This window comes from Varanus komodoensis, unplaced genomic scaffold (genome assembly GCF_004798865.1).
Source record: "Varanus komodoensis strain SLA01 unplaced genomic scaffold, ASM479886v1 scaffold15, whole genome shotgun sequence".
Lineage (NCBI taxonomy): Eukaryota > Metazoa > Chordata > Lepidosauria > Squamata > Varanidae > Varanus > Varanus komodoensis.
Genome location: NW_025335440.1, coordinates 5,437,782 through 5,457,535, shown reverse-complemented (window position 1 = coordinate 5,457,535; position 19,754 = coordinate 5,437,782). Strand labels below are relative to the sequence as shown.

The 19,754-nt window shown below is 43.7% G+C and overlaps 1 protein-coding gene across 3 annotated transcripts in view; it reads right to left on the bottom strand.

Annotated features, from left to right (window-relative positions):
- The window catches only part of SETD2 (SET domain containing 2, histone lysine methyltransferase), a 71,679-nt gene that overhangs the window by 25,943 nt on the left and 25,982 nt on the right, over positions 1 to 19,754 (bottom strand). For 2 of the 3 annotated variants that reach the window (XM_044425184.1, XM_044425183.1), the window contains exons 5-13: positions 19,474 to 19,605; positions 18,476 to 18,604; positions 16,845 to 16,968; positions 15,857 to 15,934; positions 13,949 to 14,046; positions 11,996 to 12,122; positions 10,558 to 10,692; positions 7,704 to 7,832; positions 5,524 to 6,171 (exon numbers count right to left, since the gene is read on the bottom strand). In XM_044425184.1, coding sequence (XP_044281119.1) covers positions 5,524 to 6,171; positions 7,704 to 7,832; positions 10,558 to 10,692; positions 11,996 to 12,122; positions 13,949 to 14,046; positions 15,857 to 15,934; positions 16,845 to 16,968; positions 18,476 to 18,604; positions 19,474 to 19,605 — 1,600 coding nt within the window. Of the gene's footprint in view, positions 1 to 2,187; positions 2,481 to 5,523; positions 6,172 to 7,703; positions 7,833 to 10,557; positions 10,693 to 11,995; positions 12,123 to 13,948; positions 14,047 to 15,856; positions 15,935 to 16,844; positions 16,969 to 18,475; positions 18,605 to 19,473; positions 19,606 to 19,754 lie in introns of all 3 variants that reach the window. The other variant, XR_006414218.1, reaches the window with a different exon arrangement.

The window sequence follows — 19,754 nt, the reverse complement described above, 5'->3', positions numbered from 1 at the left end:
TGACGCCCCATTCGCCGAAGCCTCCCTTTGTTTTACCTGCATTTTCTTCCTCAATGCCTCAAACATGCTCAATATACTCTCTCTAATTGCTCCAGGAATTAGGGTTCATTTAAATTTTAGCCAACATCCTCTAATTCAATTGGCTTGTACCATGAACTACAAAGAACTTATCACTGCTGGCACAAGCAACGTTAGTAGGAAGGAGCTAGACACTAGTTCTTAGTTTAAAACACAAAACAGAAACACAACATGCACAGCTCAATGCAGGCATTTGTTTGTCCACACAAATATGGGAAAAGGAACTCCGTGTCCCATGATCTTGGACAGGCTGCTCAAGGGAATAGCCTATGGATTCACTCTATGCCATTTTGTTTAACTTGCTGCTGTTTTCTTTATGTTGTTCAGATCTGAGACTAACAGCACACCTGTAGCTACTGCTACACCTAAGAAGGTATGAAAGCATCTAATTATCCAAACTAAATTCTGTAAAAATGCTGAACACTTGACCCACTAGAAGGCACAGAAAGTAACACCAGAAACATTTGATTCCAATAGCTGTACCAAGACAGTTAATTTATCACTCCGTATATGTGTGTGTGCACACACTGGGCCTTAAAATACTGGGATCACATTCTGAAGCCTGTTCCTCCTTGCTACCTAACAGACATGTACTGATTTTTAAGAAGTTCTAGCGCTTGTGACGTACTGCAATATCTGAAATCCATGCAAACTGCCACGTTCTATAAATAAAAGTGTCACAAAACAACTACTTTTAACCTAGAAATGCGGATTCCACAGCAAAAAGGCTGTTAGTAATTGAATCAGAGAGCCCCAAACTGAAGCCCATGCTATGACCACTGCGATGCCCACACACAGTGAAGTGATCACAGTGAGAAATGGAGCACCAGAACCTTCAGGCAGGAAATGGCTTGAGATCTGGCCATAAAGCAGCGCCCTGCAGTGGCTTTCCTTAAGAAGCTGCTCTTCATAGCAAATAGCACCGTGTGGGATTGTTCACCTATCTTTCCTCTGACCACTACTACGCAGCATCCTGTACTGAATGGAGAGCAACTAACAGCTGGGAGGCAAATGCTGTATCAGTCAAATGAAGGCAACGACAAAGGGGAAAGGCCAGTTCAGAAAAGGGAATATAAAGGGTGCACAGCAGAACAGCAAAAATGGTGGGGAGGAGAAAGAGCAGAGAGCCCTGACTAGCCACAAAACCATACTGTGGTTTACAGACCTTGCCTCTAAGCTTCTGACAGAACTGGGGTACCTAAAGCCAAGCCTTAATCCAAGGAAGGGTCTAAAAGAGGTCAAGAATTCTACTTTATTTTTCCAATCCAAGGGAAAGTAAGCTACTCCAACAGATGCTCAAAGAAATCCCCACCCTCCAAAGAGGCTGCAACTGCTACCCGTTTGACTTCATTCACAAGTCAAGTATTTCACCTTAGCATACACACATAGCATGAAACTAGCCCCAAAGAAATATTAGGATAAATTCATGCAGGGGCTAACCTAATCCTGACCATATTGAAACTATTTCAAATTCTCAACAGAAAATAAAAATTAGAACCACCTAACCATGTAATTACCATTTGCTGCCTATTTATAGATGAAACTTGCTTGAGTGACATTTATTTTGTGACGTGGTAAAATCCTCCAGCAGAAGAAGTGAATACCCTCCACACTCTATGCCCATAATGTGCACCAGCTCTTTCTTTCAAATGTTGGGAAAAAGCCAGCAGTGGAATCATTAGCCACCATACCTGTGAGATATTTGACGTTTTCAATGGCTGAAATTTCGTCAGTCTTTCCTGGGACACTTACCTGCCTCTCCTATTTCCAAAGGAAAATTGACTAAAATCCAGGTTGCCATGTGAGCTAAAGAAAGATTATGTCGTGTGTTGTTGAATGAGTGCTGCACCGCAGAGTACGTTTTCAGCACAGGGAGACACGTGCATCACTTCCTCAGCGCACGGGAAATGCCTGCAGAAACCCGTGCTGAAAACGTACCCTTCTGAATGTGTGAATTGTGTGTGTTTCAGTGGGAGGCAGGCTGCCTCGTCGATATTTGACCTGGATTCAAGACGTCCAACCATAAAGGCCTTGAAAATCCAAGCCGTGGCAGTCATCTTTTGTGTGAAGAGGAATATATAGAGATATATGAAAAAAAGAATAGCTCACTCGATCTTTTCCCGCCAGGAATGGGGGGACTCTCCCAGAGCGACATCCATTGCCGGCAATGGACGCACCAAAATTACGTCGGCATCAATGAGTTAGCCACCTCTGTCCTCTCTTTTTCCACCTATTATATTTCTCATGCATCATCCAGCTTCCCAACCATCTTCCTGTTTTCTTCACAGTACGCACGCTATGTTCTCTCCTTTCTTCAGGACGGAGTTGAAAATGGAGTTGAGAAAAGGAGACGCATGGTCAGCTGGGGATGATGTTAACAAGCTCCTTGCTGCCCTGAGAAGCTGGATGGAAATGGTTGAAATTACTACAAGGGGGTCATCATTAAGAGGTCGGGAAGGACACAGCTTTATGTTACAAGCTTTTCACACCCTCCCGCCCGATGCTTCCAAAGCACTACACAGATGACCAGCACTCCAAAGCTGTAAGATGCAGCTGGAAGACCCTGAAAACTGTAAACATTTGCCTTCTCTCTTCCAGTTTTGGTCATGGAACAGGGAAAAGGGCTACGTGTCTATCCCAGAGACAACATGCCCAAATATTCTTTTACGCAGTAAAAAGTATGTCGTTTATGGGGAACTGCAGCTTAAAATTCTTTCCAGCATTTTCAAAGCACTGAGCTCAAATAGCCAAGTTCAATACACAGTATTGGGAATGTCAGACAGAAGCAGCTAACTCTTGGTATCGTGATGACGTGCAGGACAGATAATATTCTGTGTGTCATTATGGTAGCTCCAAACACAAGAAGCTAAAAGGCATTCTTCTGCTCTGAAATACGTAAGGAAGGAGGGCCAGGGCTAATTTCAGATACATGGATGACAGGCAGATACACGGGTGTTGTTGCACTGGGTATCCAGATCAGAAATTCTGCCTAGGAGATCCATATATCCAAGATCAATACTTTAATCATGTACTAGCTTTCAAAATGAGTGACTATGTGACAGTAAAAAGGGAAGGCTGCAAAACTGGAAACAGTAACTTCTGATGGATAATGATTCCACAGCTGACCGGTTCTGAGCAACTTGCTTCTTGAGCAAGAACTATCCCAAGAGCTGGAAAAATGATATTGTCCAGGAAGAAATTTATTCTTTCGTACTTAACCCCGTTCCTCCATGAATCCTCCAAGTGGGATGCAGCTAAACTGCTCTTTTTTTTGGAGGGGCAGGGGATTAGAGTTTGAGTTTTCCCTTTCAACACTCAGCACTGGAGCACAGACTGACAACATGGGGATTAAAATAATGCACAGATGAAACTCAAGCAGAAACATTTTTCTACCTTGCATGAGCAAGAGAGAGCAAGCCTCAGGCTCACATATATCTTCTCCCTGCATCGAAAGAAACATGTACCAGGTACATCTGGCAGCTATACCTGGCAGCTCCATGAACTGATTTATCAACCTTCTATGTCAGTTCAGCCATGGAAAGCAGGTTCAGGAAGCTCCTGGGTACAGGGAAGCTACTACTGTTCTGTTAGGCCATATATCTGGGGACAGGACAAATGTGAACTCAAGGCCTGCTCTCTTCTCTTTCAGGGTAGAAAAACCATGCTCGCAAGCAAAGCCAAAGAAAGATGTCCATTCAAGCTGCAACATACAATGCACATCATCTAAACTGGAAAGTAGCAAAATATGCACATTTACATTTCTACAGATATTTGGAAGTCTAGCACATTATTTTATATATTAACTACATCAGCAGGCTTACGGAGTCCCTATTTTCGCATTGCACATGTTCTGCAACTATAGCTGAAATTCTGAGAACCACAGAACTAGTAAAAAAACCCTCTACCTCATTTGAGCCGCTCCTCCTCCTGATCTAGTCGCATACATGTAAAACAGAGAGGCTAAAGTGCTTCTTTCGTGGGGCAAGCAATGTGCTTTTTGGAAAGGCAACTGCGCACCTTTTTACATTTGCCTCACTTGATAACCTAAATAAACTTATCTTCAGATGTAGGGAAAAGGAATTATGCCTATTTCAGAACTGTCTCAGTCCTAAATTGTAGGCACACAAGTGTTTAGTACCTTCCCTTAGAATTAATTCTCAAGTCAGACTTTCGACTTTAAGAAACAGGATACTGGCTTATACAACTTCAGCCTCCTACAGAATCTCTAGTACCTGATTTGGGGATCTGATTTGCCTTTCCGAGTCCCAAGGCACACACTGGTTCCACCAAACTACTCACACATCTCCTTACAGGAAGAGTGAACTGGCAATAAAGAATCCCCACCAAGGAAAAAGGGTGAAATGGACTGGATAAGCAGCAACTCTGCTCCCATTTTTTAGTGCAGCAAGTGATGCCATGAAAGGGAGGAGGGGCTGGTGGGTCTGGATCTTTTGCCCCGTGAGATGAGAGGCATGAACTGGGTTCGCTGCATCCTGCCCTTTCTCTTGGATACTGCCACCCCCACCCTGTCACGCTAGACTAATATGTAAGACAGCAAAGTATCACACACAACTTGAGTAGCATGTTCATTTCCAGGCTCACTTCCTTCAAAAGCAAGCAGGACAGCAGCATTCCTCAAATGCCTCAGAGCAGACGGCCTACATTTTTCAGGACAAGTGGTATTCAGGTTGCCAAGTGGACTCAAACTGTTGTTACACATTATGATTTTAGCAGAAGAAACTGTTGACCATTTTATTCATGGATAGCAGCTTACTAACTTGTCACTAAACTGTTGTTGAAAATGCACATCAAAAATTTTAAGACTGTCAAGATGATCAATATAACTTTGATTCCACAAGATCCCTCTCTTTACAAAGTTGAAGTATTTTTCTTTGGTCAACGTTGCACCAAATGATTGGCAGCAACATGCAGAAATGTTTGTTTGAAAAGGGAAAATAGAACAGGTACAGAAAACTTCTGGACGTATTATTTTCTCAAGAGATAACTTTTGGCTTGTTTGCAATGGGGATTACAAATCCTGCCATCACAACCTGAATCTAAATGTTACTGAACAGGGCACCAAAATTCAGCTCTGTAAACAGATGATGCAATTTTCGTCACATTTGTTTTGCCTGATGTGTTCGTTTTCCATGGTTTGCTCTTTTCTGGTAGCTCAAAGTGATTTGGCAAGGGATGGGAGAGAACACGGAAGGTGAACAGGATACAAAGAAGCAGCTAAGCTTTCTCTCTGCAAGCACCTGAAATGTTTTCTATTTTTGGCCTATCATACGCTGAAAAGGACCCATCTTCCTAAATCAAGGTAGGAATCTGCACTAACTTGGCCTATGCAAACACACTGCTCGGATAAGCTGGTGAACTGTGAGAAAACCGCACTGCTTCCTGAGTTGACTGGGAAAAGCAACTGCTACACAATAATCCACTTACTTTTAGGTCCTTCCAGCAGTCCAGAAGCTTGCTGGCCAAATCGCTCACATCCACTAACTTATCCACCGGCTCTTGACTCCTCTCGCTCTCCACATCCGACACACCCTCCTCTTCGTCCTGAGAAGGCGTTTCCACAGCAATAGGCTCCTCCAGCTTCATGATGCTGCTCTCTTTCATCTCTGCTTCAGGCTCAACCTCCGGCTCAGCAGCCTGGGATTTGCGGGGGTCTGCGGAGACCTCCACAGCCGCATTCTTGGCTGGCTCTGGCTGCAGGGGCTGCTCCTCCACGGCCTCTGCAGGGGCACCGTCTGGAGGCTCCAGTTCCTCTTTGCCCTCCTTCAGCTCCATCTCACTGGTACTGTCCGAGATGGCACTGTCCATACTGTTTTCGCTTATGATTTTGAGCCTCCGAAAAGCAAGCTTTTTAGGTGTGTCTGTTTCACCCTCGGTGTTGGGCTTAGTGGAAGGATCCGGAGTATTGAGTGGTGTGTGAGCCCGCGAGGTGTTCTCACTGGAATATCCATCCCCTTCACTGAAGTGTGGAATAGCTGACTTGGTCTGGGCCCAGCGCTGGATTATTGGAAGTACTTTACTTTCCTCCAACATGTTTTTGTTAGGAATAGGCAAAAGCTCCAAAGTCTTTATAATCTGATCATAAAATAGGAAATGCCGACTGTTAGTTTCCAGTATTGTTGACTTGGTTGCAGGGCGACAGGCCCTGCAAAACTTGCAATCAATACACGCTTTACTTAGTATGCTCTTCCCCACTTCTTCTCTCCCAGTCTTTTTCATTTAGCTCTAGCCATAATTCGCTATTGCGATGTAGCAATATGAGTAGCGCATACCTAAGTGCCCTGCCGAATCAAACAAAGAAACAAGTCCAGCATTTGGTTCTCTCAATGGCCAGTGGGACGCTCACACGCAGGACTCGACTCCCACAGTGCGCTCTGACTTGTGTTCTCTATCACCACTGATATCCGAAGCAATGAGCGATCATAACGACTGGTGGGCAGCGGTAGCCACTCTCACCTGGAGTCCGAAGCTGCTTTTAAGCCATCTCCTCCCAGACTTGCAAGGGCTAACCCCACTTGGGTGCCAAATGGTGCCACATGCAAGGGGAGGGGGAGGAGGAGCTCAGTCCTGCAGCCTGTCCCCAACCCTCAAATGAATCATGGTTCGGCGAATACCCTGAATTGGGCCTGAGTGTCCCTGAAACAGGTTTGAAATTTCTAACACCGGATCAGGATTTTTCCCCTACAAAGGTTAATGGTCAAACAAGCATGTGAAATGACAGAGGGACAACTGTTACGGCTTGCTTGTATGATGCCACGTCTACTCGGAGACATACGACCACGGGACCAATATGAAGCAGATGAAGGCTGCTTATCAGGAGTGACGTCTCTAACTTGGCACAGCCTACGTGCAAGATACAAAGGACCGGGCTGGGTAACCTGACTGGATCCGAGGGCTATTCACAGGGATGAGCAGCCAGATGGGGCCACATGTATTCTAATGCGTATTCTACTGATACTGTATTTTAATATGTTGTAGTTGGTTTTTATTGTGTTTTATCTTGTGACTGTGAGCCACCCAGAGGCGCTGTGGCACAATTGGGCAGCATACAAATGTTATGAATGAATGAGTGAGTGCACACATACACAAACTCCCCCATCCCGCATCTCTTTTCCAATGTTCTGGAATGGGGAGGTTTAATCCTCCCCTTTCTGCCCACTGAATCAGTTAGAGATGTTGGGAGGATCTTTAACCTCCCACTCCTCCCAAGTAACCCATTCAGAGATTTAACGGGCATTAGGAGAAATTTCCTATTTTATTTGCAAAATTTATTCTGCGATGTTCTGCTTTTTTCTCAAAGGCTAACTGCTCCCGAACGATCTTGCTCAACAAGCAGTGCAGTGCTGGGATTACTCAGGCAGGAGCAGCACTGAAAAAGGGGGGAAAGCAGACCCGGCCAAGTAGGAAGAGCCTGTGCCTTCTGAACCCTCCAACAGGCATTCCTGGAAAGCTCCCAAGGCTCTCGGAATGGCTAATTATTTCAGAATCAATTACTCTGAGCAAAAAGAACCCAAAGGAGGCCAGTGCCAGTCAGGTCACGCTCATAACCACGTTTTTTAAGCAACTTCGCTACACAGCACCACAGTCATCCTCACACGCTCACTGACCTCCAACTGGAGCTTCAGGTTGTTGGCTGTATTTCCCCTGCCATCACCAAGCTCTGCCATCCAAATCCAGAGAAGGGACAAACCGTGACATTCCAAGAAGGACTTCAGGCAGGCCTGTGAATGAGTATTCTGAAACAAAAACGCAAGAAAGTGGACAGTGACTGAGAGAGCATTCAGTGACTTCCCCACCGGTATTGCAAGCAAACAGAATCAACCCTAAACACGATCACTCATATATACGGAGCAAACAAGCCAAAACTGAGCTACAATACAGTATTCACCACTAGGCATCACCACCAGGAGTTCTAAAAAGTTCAGTCAGCAATAAGAAAGTTATTTCTCTGAAGGGCTGAGGGTTTCGATGCAGGAAAACTGATACCTTAACTTGAACTTGGGAAGCCTCCTTCCGTGGCCCTGAATAAGTTACTCCACCACCGTGTGTAAAAAGGCACCACTACTTACACTCACAAATGTTGTAAAACTTTACCCTTTCAGTTATCTAAATAAATGTAGCAACCCAATAATCAGTTTGGTAAGGAAAATTTTGAGGAGTTCCTTAGTCAAAGATGATGGCAGCCAGTCAGAACAATTATATTAAAAGGTTATTTGAGGGTTCTAGGAAGGCTGGGCTGCTCTTTAAGATGCCTGACAGCGAGTGGAGACAGGGGCAAGCACTGCCTTCACTCGGCTGCCTGGACTGAGCCCTTCACATCTATGTTCACACCTACATGTATTTCTGATATGAAGGCATGGGGATGCCCGCTGCCAGCTCTTTCTGTGCTGCTAGAACTGGGCAAGGATTCTCTCAGCATTTAAAGAAAAACAAATCTTTGGAACAGCAAAAGCCGGAAAAAGGATGCAATAAGGAAACCCTTTACGTTAAACAAACTGAAACAGAAAGAGAGTCTTGCGGCTCCTTAAAGGTTAGGAGGGTTCTGGTGGCATAGGGGCTGCCTTCAGCAAATTAGTGTTAGTTGGCACATACATAAACACACACACACACACACACACACACACACAGACAGGTACGTAAGAAAAAGAAAACTATAAACTGTGCAGCAAAAGGCTATGAAAGGCAGGAGAGCTGACATTTCTACAGAAAGCTCCAATGTATACAAGGCAAGCACATAAAGTGGCAGTAAATACCTCTCTTAGAATCAACAAAAGCAGGAGAGAACGGTGTATAATGGGAAAGCCCCAAAGCCTACAATTTGAAACTTGCTTAAAATGGAGCAGTGGCAGTCCAGATGAAATTTGCTTAAATTGCACTGGGTGTAAGACATATTCCAGGCCACAGTAAGGCTAGTGGTACAAAAGGGCAGTGGGTGTTCCTCCTTGATTGACAAGAAAGCCAGCTGTTATTCAGAACTGTCTCCAGTGCTGAGCAGAACTTACAAATCAACTGAAAGGCAGAGGGCAGAAGAAAAATGTGGCAGCCTTTAAGATTTGTATAAACAAAGCTGGAGATTAATTTTAGAGGATGCATCAGATAAAGTGAATGAAAAGCAAATTGGGTAGTATTACATAGTCACTGGAGGACTATCTCTTGTGTTTCACTGCCTTTTTTCAGAGTATCTTTTGGATTTCATGGCCACTGTTTACAGTTCTTACTCAGCAGATATACACAAGTGCAAATGTGCAAAAAAAGATAACACTTCATGCATTTGAAGAAGTAGGCTCTCGTTCAAGAAAACTTAAGCACAGCCATTTCACAAGTCTTTAATGGGCCATAGGACTCTTTTCTTCTGTTTCTATTCTTAAAGACTAACATGGCTACTCTTGCAGGAATTTGCCAGAGAGGTTTAAAAAAAAAACAGAAAGGAAGGACGGAAGGAAGGAAGGAAAGAAGGAAAGCAAGCAAGCAGAAAGCCGGCCAGACAGCCAAGATTTTGAACAGGGCCACATTTTCAAAGCAACCGTATGATTTAATAATTTATGCAGAAATACAGTCTTTACAGTCATCACATAACCCAACAAGTCTAACATACAAAACAACCAAGCAAATCAAATGGATCCGGCTCCCTATGTAAAATGCTTTTCATACTGATCAGGCCAACGATGGCTGAAGTCCGTTCAATTTGTGTCAAGAGGTTTCATTTCTTTTTCAGCCTTCCTTTCACTGGCACTGCCAACTTCAAAACGAGAATCAGACAGCTCTGACTAGCATAGCACAAGAGAGGCAGGAGTCGGCTCTGACTGTTTTAATGTGATAATCATTCTAGCAGCTGCTAGGAAACATTTCCTCAGCTGCTTTTGATGGGAAAAAAAGAGAGAACACAGAAAGCCACCTAACCCAAAATGGTTGTCTCCATCTGGCAGCTGCTCTTCGGGGTCTCAGGCAGCTTTCTTCTTGCTACCTGATCATTTTAACTGGATGTCAGGAAAGCAGCCTGCCCTCTACTGCATGCGAAACACGTGCTCCAGGAATGAACTGTGGCTGCTTAGCATATTATTATTATTATTATTATTATTATTATTATTATTATTATTATTATTACATTTCTATGCCACGCAGTAGCCTGGAAGACTGTTTTTCTCCTGCTTCCACACCACAGGACCCTCCCCCCACCCACTTTTATGCAGCTTTTTGCTGTAGCTACATGGTCCTTTGGGTGCCAAGAGCCTGGGCAGCACACCCCCGTTTTCAGGGTGGTCCAGCAGCCATTTGAAATTTGGCAATGTTATACTGCCAGGTTCAGTCTCCATTGAGTCACATCCTGATCCAACCATACCCCATTTCTCATTTTGTTTTCACAAAAACCTCTCATCCTCACAAACGATGAAAAATTCATTCGATTTAACTTCTCTTGCACCCATCCCCCACCAACCCAGTAAAAGGAGGAGATCGACACACCTGTATGAGTTTGAGGCAGGTGAGTTTTTGCTCCAGAGTCTCAATGCGCACCATGAGGCGGGACAAGCTGAGAACTTGGTTTTTATCTGAGAGCCCTTCTCCGTTCTCCAAGAGAGCCTCCAACTCCCCATCCACCTATGAAAATGAAAGGGAAAGTTGTACAAACTACAGGTGCTCCCGCCCCCTAAGGCAGGCTTCATAAGCACGGACTGGCATTTGGTGCAGTTTTTTTCCCCAGTGATAAAGGGTCTGGACTAGATCACACTGGACCTGTAGCACAGAAACAGCAGCCAGATCAGATACATAGGAAGCAGGAGGCAACCTCATCTTCATCCTAAAGAAACTTTATTTATGAATATGATGTGTGTAAGAAATGATACATGGCACTAGTAAGAAACAAGTATTAACTTGTATATAATCATAACTAGTTCTAAGGATAATATAGAGATAATTTATCTGAAACAAAACAGTAAGTCTACAATAAAGGGATGGAGAGAGAAAAGCAAATGTTTATGTCTTATTTTCAAAAATTTTATTCTAGTATTATACACAAGAAACACTTTCTAATAAACCTGGAAGCTTGACTTCCAAAGCAGCTTGAGATTCTCTAACAATGTCTTTCTTAAAACTACTCCAGAGTTGACAGGATACGTAAAACTTTCTAATGCACAGAAGCACATTTATTCAGCTACATATATTTTTACAGCCAAGCAATAAAAAGGTGCCCTTTTCATACAAGACTAAATTGCTCAGAATTTTTGGCTATTTGTGTGGATAGGGGGGTGAGGGCAGTGGGGTTCCAGCTGCAGAATGCTAGGTGATTTTCAAGCCTGGTAATTCTGCAGGCAATGCCGCAGATTTAATCCCCATACAAAATTGCCTGGATTTAATTTGGATGAATTAATATCCAAAGGAAAATTATATCTCATTTTCATCTTACATTTTCACGATGACTGTTGTTCTCTGGTGATTGCTTTTATGTACAAACTAAAATATTTCACATTATATGGGTTTCTTGCGTGGCAACCCAAGCTCAGCAACAGAGGTGGCAACCTTGGCACAGGACAGACCTGCCTGCTGTGAAGCAGGAGGCCTTACTGAAATGGCGGCATGGACACCAGACCTCAGCCAAGTATTCTGGGAGTGGCCAAAGGCCCCAAAACCACACAATTCTACTGGCTCTTCGCTGATGGTTCCGACTTGCCTTGCACAGGATACCACTGCCTTTCTGCTGGTCCAAATTCTGTTGCATGGCAGTTACAGCTTGGTGGACTGGTAAGTTTGGAATGTCTGCCTGACACCAGCACAGGGTAGCTGACCCACCTCTGGGCTTTTGGAGAGGTCCCATCAAGGAACACGAGAGGCCAGTCCCCGCACCAAGGGCCCACTGCAGCGGAGCACGAAGGCGAAACCTGCTTCCCGGCCCCCCCATACTTACGGAATCTTTCTTACGAGACCGCTCCTTCTTCATCTTGCCTCCTGCCGCTCTGATGCTGACCCTGTTCTCTCCACCCAGGTAGCCCCGGCAGTTGGCAGAGCCACAGAAACACTTCTGCGCTTCTTTGCTATGCAAAATACACACAGATCACAACATGACAGAGGGCAGGATTTCCAGGAGGGCTGTGTATGCATGATCGGACTGCTGTTTTCATCACAACAGCCAACACGGCCCTTAAACATTTGCCTTCAGAAACCCGTATTAAAAGCTTCCCTTGCCAGCTTAACTCCAGAGGAAGGACAAGGAGCGTGGTGTAACAATGCTCTTGGCCAAATTACACTCTTCGGTGCTCAACTTGGGCACTTTTAATAGCTTTTGTTCTCACCACTCATGCCTTGGAATGTCTGATTAAAGAAGCGTTTAGTGTGAATCTGCAGCCCTTCCAAATAAAGTCCAGGCTCTCTGTGAAAAGGGGCACATCTGCATATTCCTTCTTTTGCCCTCATGTACATGAAAGGACAGAGGAAACGATACCTGGGGCAGTCCTTGCAAACTGGTTGCACAAGATGTTGCCTCCTCCGCACTGCCAGAATGAAGCAAACCTGCTTTTAGCAGACTACATTATGGTTGCTAGAGTGGGACCCCAACAATCCGGTTTAATCCTGTTTTTATTATATTTGCTGCTATGCTGTGCATTGATTTATATTTTAATTGCTGCACGTTGTTTGAATGTTGGTTTTATGGTTTTTGTTTATTTAAATATTATTGTACTGTTGCTTTGTGTTTTTAAAATTGTAAACCTTCCAAAGAGCCCAATGCACTATGGGGCGGTATAGAAATGTGATAAATAAATAAACCAGCAGATATGATACTTTTTTAAAAATTGCTTTACCCATGCAGTCCATCTTATAGCACAACAGACATTATTACAGACAGAACAAGTGCCAAATATTTGCATGAGCTGACCTCCTATCCTCCTTCCCTCTGATACTTTATTTCTACCATCAAGTTCTTTTTTTCCCAAAATGTTTCAGTATTTTCCTGCTGTTTCCAGGTATAAAGAATTTGCTAAGTGCCCTGTAGTTGTTTATGCAACAGGATGGCCACAAAGTGTATTCTATATCATCTACAAATGGGTAAAGTCCAATGTAAGGGCTATTCAGAGAAGACCTACTGAAATAGACAGGAGTTAAGCTAAATATGACTAACATAAATCCCATGTCTGTTCTAAGTAGGCCTTTTGTTGGATTTTATTCTAATCTTATGCCTTGTTTCTTAAAATAGCTACCATCAAATTTTAAAGGATTTATGAAATTTCAGTACTATACTACTCTACTCTACTATCAAAAAGTTTTAGATAGTGCAAGTGGAAGTTAATTATTCTAGAAACTAGGCCCATGGATGGAGGTAAACTTTAGCTAACATGGAATTTATTCAGAACAAGAACCTTAATTATGTATTTATTTACAGCATGTATAGATCGACCTGCGACAAAAATTCCTTAGGCCAGCTTATAATATAAAATCAAAGTGTCCAAAATCCAATAACTGTAAAGGAAGTCAATATATCCCAGAGTTTGCCTTTGTTCTCTTTTTAAAAAAAGAAAACATTTTCCTTCTCTATGGTAAAGGAGCATGCAGGAAGAGACAGAAAGATTCTACTTTGTCCAATGTCCGTGACAGTTCAGGATTAGGAGTACATGCTGTTCTGTAACAGATACTATCTACTGGTGTTTTCAAAATTTCATTTTAAGTTACTCTGAATACTTAGCTAAAAGGTGGAAAACAACAGATATTTTTTCTTCCACAAGTAAGAGCATGAACGATGGAAGGCTTGGCTTTCTAGTTCCAAAAAGATGGACTTGTGTCGATGCTGCACTAGAACCCTTGACTTGCCCTTTTGCCAACAGTGACTACTTCACAACTATGAAACAAGCGTAACATCAACACTTACCCATATCTCTGGAACTGGTAGTCAAATGTTAGTTCTGAGCCCGACGGGACTAGCTTTGTGGTAAAAAAGCCAACCCTTAGCTGTCCATTCACTGTCCACTAAATAGGATAGACCAAAAAGTGTACAGGATGTTTAATACGCATAATCATATATGATTTTTGAAGCTTACATATACTACAAATTGCTCTGTATATGCAACAAACTTGGCATCAGCATAATGATCTCTAGATCAAGAGAACCCAGCAGTAAACACAGATCCGGTTTTGTTGGAATTGCAGGGTCAGGAATTCATGGCATCCAGCTCAAAAGCAGCAGATGCTAAAAGTGCATTTCCAGCTTACCAATCACTGAGGCATCATTCGAACCATGGTACACTGCTTTACCCATGTAAAACTCAGATCAGTTGCAGTTCTACAGAAATTGCTGGAATGCCTGTGCTGTTTTTGCATCTAAAGTAACTTCTATTTTCTCCTAAGAACTTTCTGGATCAGATCAAATATGCATCACCACATGCTGAGGACAAACAGGACAACTGTTGCCTTCGTATTGTGTATCCTAGGTGTTTCCTGCTAGAAGCCATGTTGCTCAAGCAGCCAATTTCTGCATTCAGATCGTGACTGTTACTTCAAATTAATGTTTTGACCTAACAAACATGGGAAAATTTATTCAAGCGGCATTTTAACTGTTAATATTATTGGATTTTATCTGGCCAGGGCGGCTTATTTTATACTGTATTTTTGTATTTTTAATTTAATGTTTATATTTTTGATTTATATTATAATTACTTTAACTTAGTGTTGTAAGCCGCCCCGAGGCTTCGGCAAATGGGGCGGCATAAAAAAAAAGGTTTTAATAAATAAATAAATAAATAAATAAATAAATAAATAAATAAATATTCAGCACACACACACCGCTGACTCTTTTGCCCTCTCTGTCCAACGGTACTACAGCCTCCAAAACATCTCTGCCTGTCCACATGACAGAACATATTGCTTCTGCTCCTTTAGACGCGTAAAGCGCTTTTCCGTCAGCAGCGTTTTTCTGCCTGGAATTTCTTTTGTCCCTCTTCCTAGCATTCTCTCTTCCCACTATCTAGCTAAAAGATTGAGTAACCGACCCCGCCACCCCAAAGGCAAAACACAACATTCTAAAACACAAAACGGTGACTGTGTTTTGGGTACACTGTCCCTTGGAAGAGCAAAGCCGTTTGCGTAAAATCTTCACGAATGCTGAAGTTCATACCTGCTTGGTTTTAACGTCTTAGTCATGACAGTAGGGAGAAGTTCTAAGACTTTCCTCTTTATCAGAGCATTTGTCCAAATACGTTACACCCTGTAAGCCACACACCTCCTACCATCACGCAGGAGTTTCAATTCTAGGCAATCATGCTGGGCAGAATAATTCCCCCCTCAGTAGCAGAGTATCGGGCAGACTGCTGAAGCCTCTGCCGGAAAAGCTATGCCCCTAGTTATCAGAGATGTGATGGCCAGGAGACATTAGTAAGATTAATATCGAATGACCTAAGCCCACTGGATGTTGGGCCACATGTGTTGGTTCCTACATCATCCATTTTTACAGCCAGCTTGTTTTAAAATTGCCAAGAATAAATCAATACCAGAAACAGAGGACATCTGACCTTCGCTCCAGCTGCTTAAGCTTTAAAACTGAGGGCCAATTTGCATACTTTGGCCCCTAACGTGGATGTTGCCTGAATTCCCCATGCGGTGTGCATGATGCTTAGCATGCTCTCACCCTACCCAGTGGTTGGGCTAGTTAAAATCCTTTTAAATCTTGGTGTCCACCAACAAATACAAAATGTCCTATGGTACCACAGCGGTAGGAATACACGAATCTTTCTTTAAGCCCACACCAAGCAGGAAACGGTGAGAGCTTCTTCCTGCAACTCACCTTCTGAGTCTCACAGTTTGGCTCACAGCTGTGGTTCATAAATCGAGAGCAGTTTCCCTTCTGGGTGGCATCTATTATCTGAAAAGAAAATTAAAATATCTGAGTGTTCAGTCTGTTTCAGATGCAAACCATTAAAGACATAATCTTCTTTCAGACAGAACTTCCCCACCTTACAATGAAGAAAATGCTATATACGCTTCTGAAATATTTAACTAGATTTATATCTCGCTTTTTCCAACAAGCTCAATGCAACTTATATTATTGTTCTCCTGCTGCTCCCAATCTTATCCTCACAACAGCCCTGTGAGGCAGGTAGGGCTGAGAGTCTGTGACTGGCCCAAAGTCACCCAATTGGCTCCATGGCAGAGCAGGGACTCGAACCCAGGTTGCCTGAGTCCCAGTCCTGCACTCTTAACCATTTATTTATTTGGCTCTCCAAATAAATGATTACGCATATTCAGATTGTCTAAGGGTTATTAGTCCATGGTCAAAAGGATCACAAGTCCCTCAGGAAAAGCTGTGGGACTTTTTTATGGAAAATAGTTTTTATGGAAAAACTATTGTAAGAGCTGTGAGATAAACAGAAAAAATATATTTATGAATAATCTGTTATAAGTACTTGGACAAAGAATTTAACGAGAGAGAGAGAGAGAGAGAGAGAGAGAGAGAGAGAGAGAGAGAGAGAGCGCGCGTGCGCGCGCGCGCAAGCAAGCAAGCAAGAGAGAGAGAACAGCTTGTGTTACAAGTGGCTTTTAGAGTAATTGTTAGGAATGCATGATACAAAGATGAAGATGGGAGAAAGGAAATGCTATGTTTAATTCTGTGCCAATTTCTTTTCACTGAAAATGTTTTTTAAATAAAATATTTTTAGTTTATCCCATTGCCAACCCTCAATCACTGGAAACTTCATTTCTGTATCTCATTAACTCATGTTAACAACCATGTCAGTTGCTGCTATTCCCGTTCTACAGAGAAAGCTCACACTCACCTCATCATTCTTCAGTGCCATGAAGTAGTAATGGATGTTCTTACTTCTGGCATACTCTTTTACTCGTGTTTTGAACTCTTTGTGATCCAACACTTCACCACAGTATTCCAGAACAAAAGTGTTACTAAATATGATTGGGGGAGGGGGGAGGGAGAAAGGGGTTAAAAACACAATAGCAGCCAGGTTTCGGAATACCTTTCCCCATGTGAATCCATCCATCCATCCAGACTCTGAGCTTTGAGATCTCAGAGAGAGGCCCTGCTCAGGGCTCCATCTCATAGCAATGCTAGAATGGCTTTACCGGGAACAGGGCCTTCTCGGCAGCTATGCCACAAAGCAGGAAACCCACCTGTGAGAGATGCACTGAGCCCTGTAACTGGCTAACTTCCAAAAACCAGCTAAGTCCTCTCTGTTTTGCCTAGGCTTAGAACTATAACCTGTTGATTGGTTTTGCATAATTTTGTCCCTCAATTTGTTTTACTGGTTTTACTCAATGTATTACTTATTTTTATTGCTAACCATGCTAATTTCTACACTGCCCAAAAGCCAAAGCACTGAATAAAACTTAAATCCCAATTAGAATGTTACTCATCACTGCACCACGGCCAGGAAGTTTGTTGTGTGGGCTATTCCTTTATTTGGTTTTATAAAAGGAATTTAATGATCATGCTGATTTTGCGTCATCACAAGGCATACCTTTTTGCACATGGGCTCCGCATTCAGTTGCTGGACACTACTGGTAGCAGTGCTAGGAAGGAATGCCCTGCCCAAGGCTTTGGAGATTATTATTATTATTATTATTATTATTATTATTATTATTATTATTATTATAACTAGTCAAAACGGACCAGTCTTCCCCCACTGCAGCGCCCTCCAGAAGTCCTGGACTGCAGCTCTTGTGAGCCCCAGCCAACAAGATCAACGGCTGGGGATGATTATAGAATAGCAGAGTTGGAAGGGGCCAGAAGCCCATCGAGTCCAACCCCCTGCTGCGGCAGGACACCACCCCACTCAGAGGGCTGAATGTCTCCAGCAAGAGAGAGCCTGCAACTTCCTCACGTAGTAAGTTCCACTGTCATGGTGTAGAATCTCCAGCAGGAACGTAGCTGGAGAAGTCTGGAACAAACCAGACTGGCTTCCATTGACCCAAGGACTAAGGCAGCTTCACACACTCACTGGTGTGTGCAAAAGACACTAATGCAGTGCCAGTTGTACTAGGGCTGCCACTTGCCACCTTCTGGGCCCACACATGAGCCTAACTTGAACCAAAGCCAGGCAGGATCCTGATGCCATGATCCTGAAGCTTCACTCTGCTCCGCCCCTACTGTCCAGCCTTCTCCTGGGTTGGGGTCAGGAGGGCAATGGTGCTCAGCTATCCTGCCAGCCACTGGAATCCCACTGAAGAAAAGGTTGCAAGGGAGGGGGGAGGTAACAACAGGTCCACCTTCTGCAAAGCAAAGGCCAAGCAGACTCACATGCTGCCTAAAGCCGCTCCAATGGCAAGGGAACAAAAATACTCTCTTCCTGCTAAGCCCAAGAACAAACGCTTCACTGCCCAGCGGGAGGTGTTCTGTGCAAAAGAGGGGGAGACTGAAAGGAGTTCTCCCACTTAGCAATGAGGGAAGCCTTACGATGGGAGGTCTTTGGCCGCTCTCAACCCCCAGCCTTTCTTCTCCGTTAGGATGACTTCTACATCTGCATGTTGCTTCCTCTGGAAACGCCGATTGGAGCAGTATTCCCCATTTGGACATCTTGAAGAACTAAGCACGAGAAAGAACAGCAAGATAATTCATGCATCAGAAGCCGTGCTCACAGAATTGCCCTGTTTGTTGGAAGCACCCTATAAAGCCTACAAACATGCCTGCCTACGAAAGCACAACTAACCCTACAATTTCCAGGGATAATGAGGCGCTTGAGTACCATGACGTGAGCATGAATGCTTCACAGGGCTAAAAAGTGTTCGGGCTGCTTTCTCTGAATCATTCAAGCGATCCCGTAAGACCTAAGACAGAAGATGAAATCTACTTCCAATTATTAATCCCACCGTTCTTTGTAAGCTGCCTGTGAGCATAATGGAATGAAAGAGCAATGTGATTCCAAGGGCAGAACAGGCAATAATCATCAGCACTACCTGAACCCTTCAAAGGCCCACTGGACAAAGATGCCTTGCATTTCTCCTTAAACACACACAGAAATGCGCTCCTTCAATCCTCTGCAAAACGGCAGGGAACAAATCCACTTGGTCACTGGCAGCAACATCTGCAGGCAGCATAAAAGCAGCCCGTTCACCCTGTTCGACTGCCAGTGAGCCAGTGTGACATGGGAGTGCTGGGCCAGGGCTCTGGAGACCCAGGTTCTAGGCCCCACTCGGCCATAAAACTCACTGGATGACTCTGGGCCAGTCAGTGACTCCCAGCTTAGCCAGCCTCACAGGACTGCCACAAGGAGCGGGGGGACTGTGTGCTCTGACTTGGGCTCCTCGGAGGAAAGGCAGGACCTAACCCTAACAAATAAGTAAGAAGAACCAACAGACTATTTGGCTTCATAGCAAAATCTCTTTTTCTCTTCTCACGCATCAGCGTTAGGGGAGGCGACCACAGGAGCAATCAATTTGCGAAATAATCCTTACCATTCTATCATGAGGAGACGGTTTAGACAATCTTCCCCACATGCCACGTCACCTTGAGCTCTCTCATCTTTGGAAAGTGTGGGACATTCACAAAGCATCCGCTTGATGTCACGGTGCGATTTATTCTTTTTCCTATGGAGCATTCCACAGAACAAACTTCAGAACAGTACTATACCGGCCAGCAAAGCATGAAAAATGTATTTAAATGTCTGGGGCCTTGAGGATTAAATTCACGTATGCAGCCTCAACAGGCTTTGCACCTTTTGAGGACCCCTGCTGGC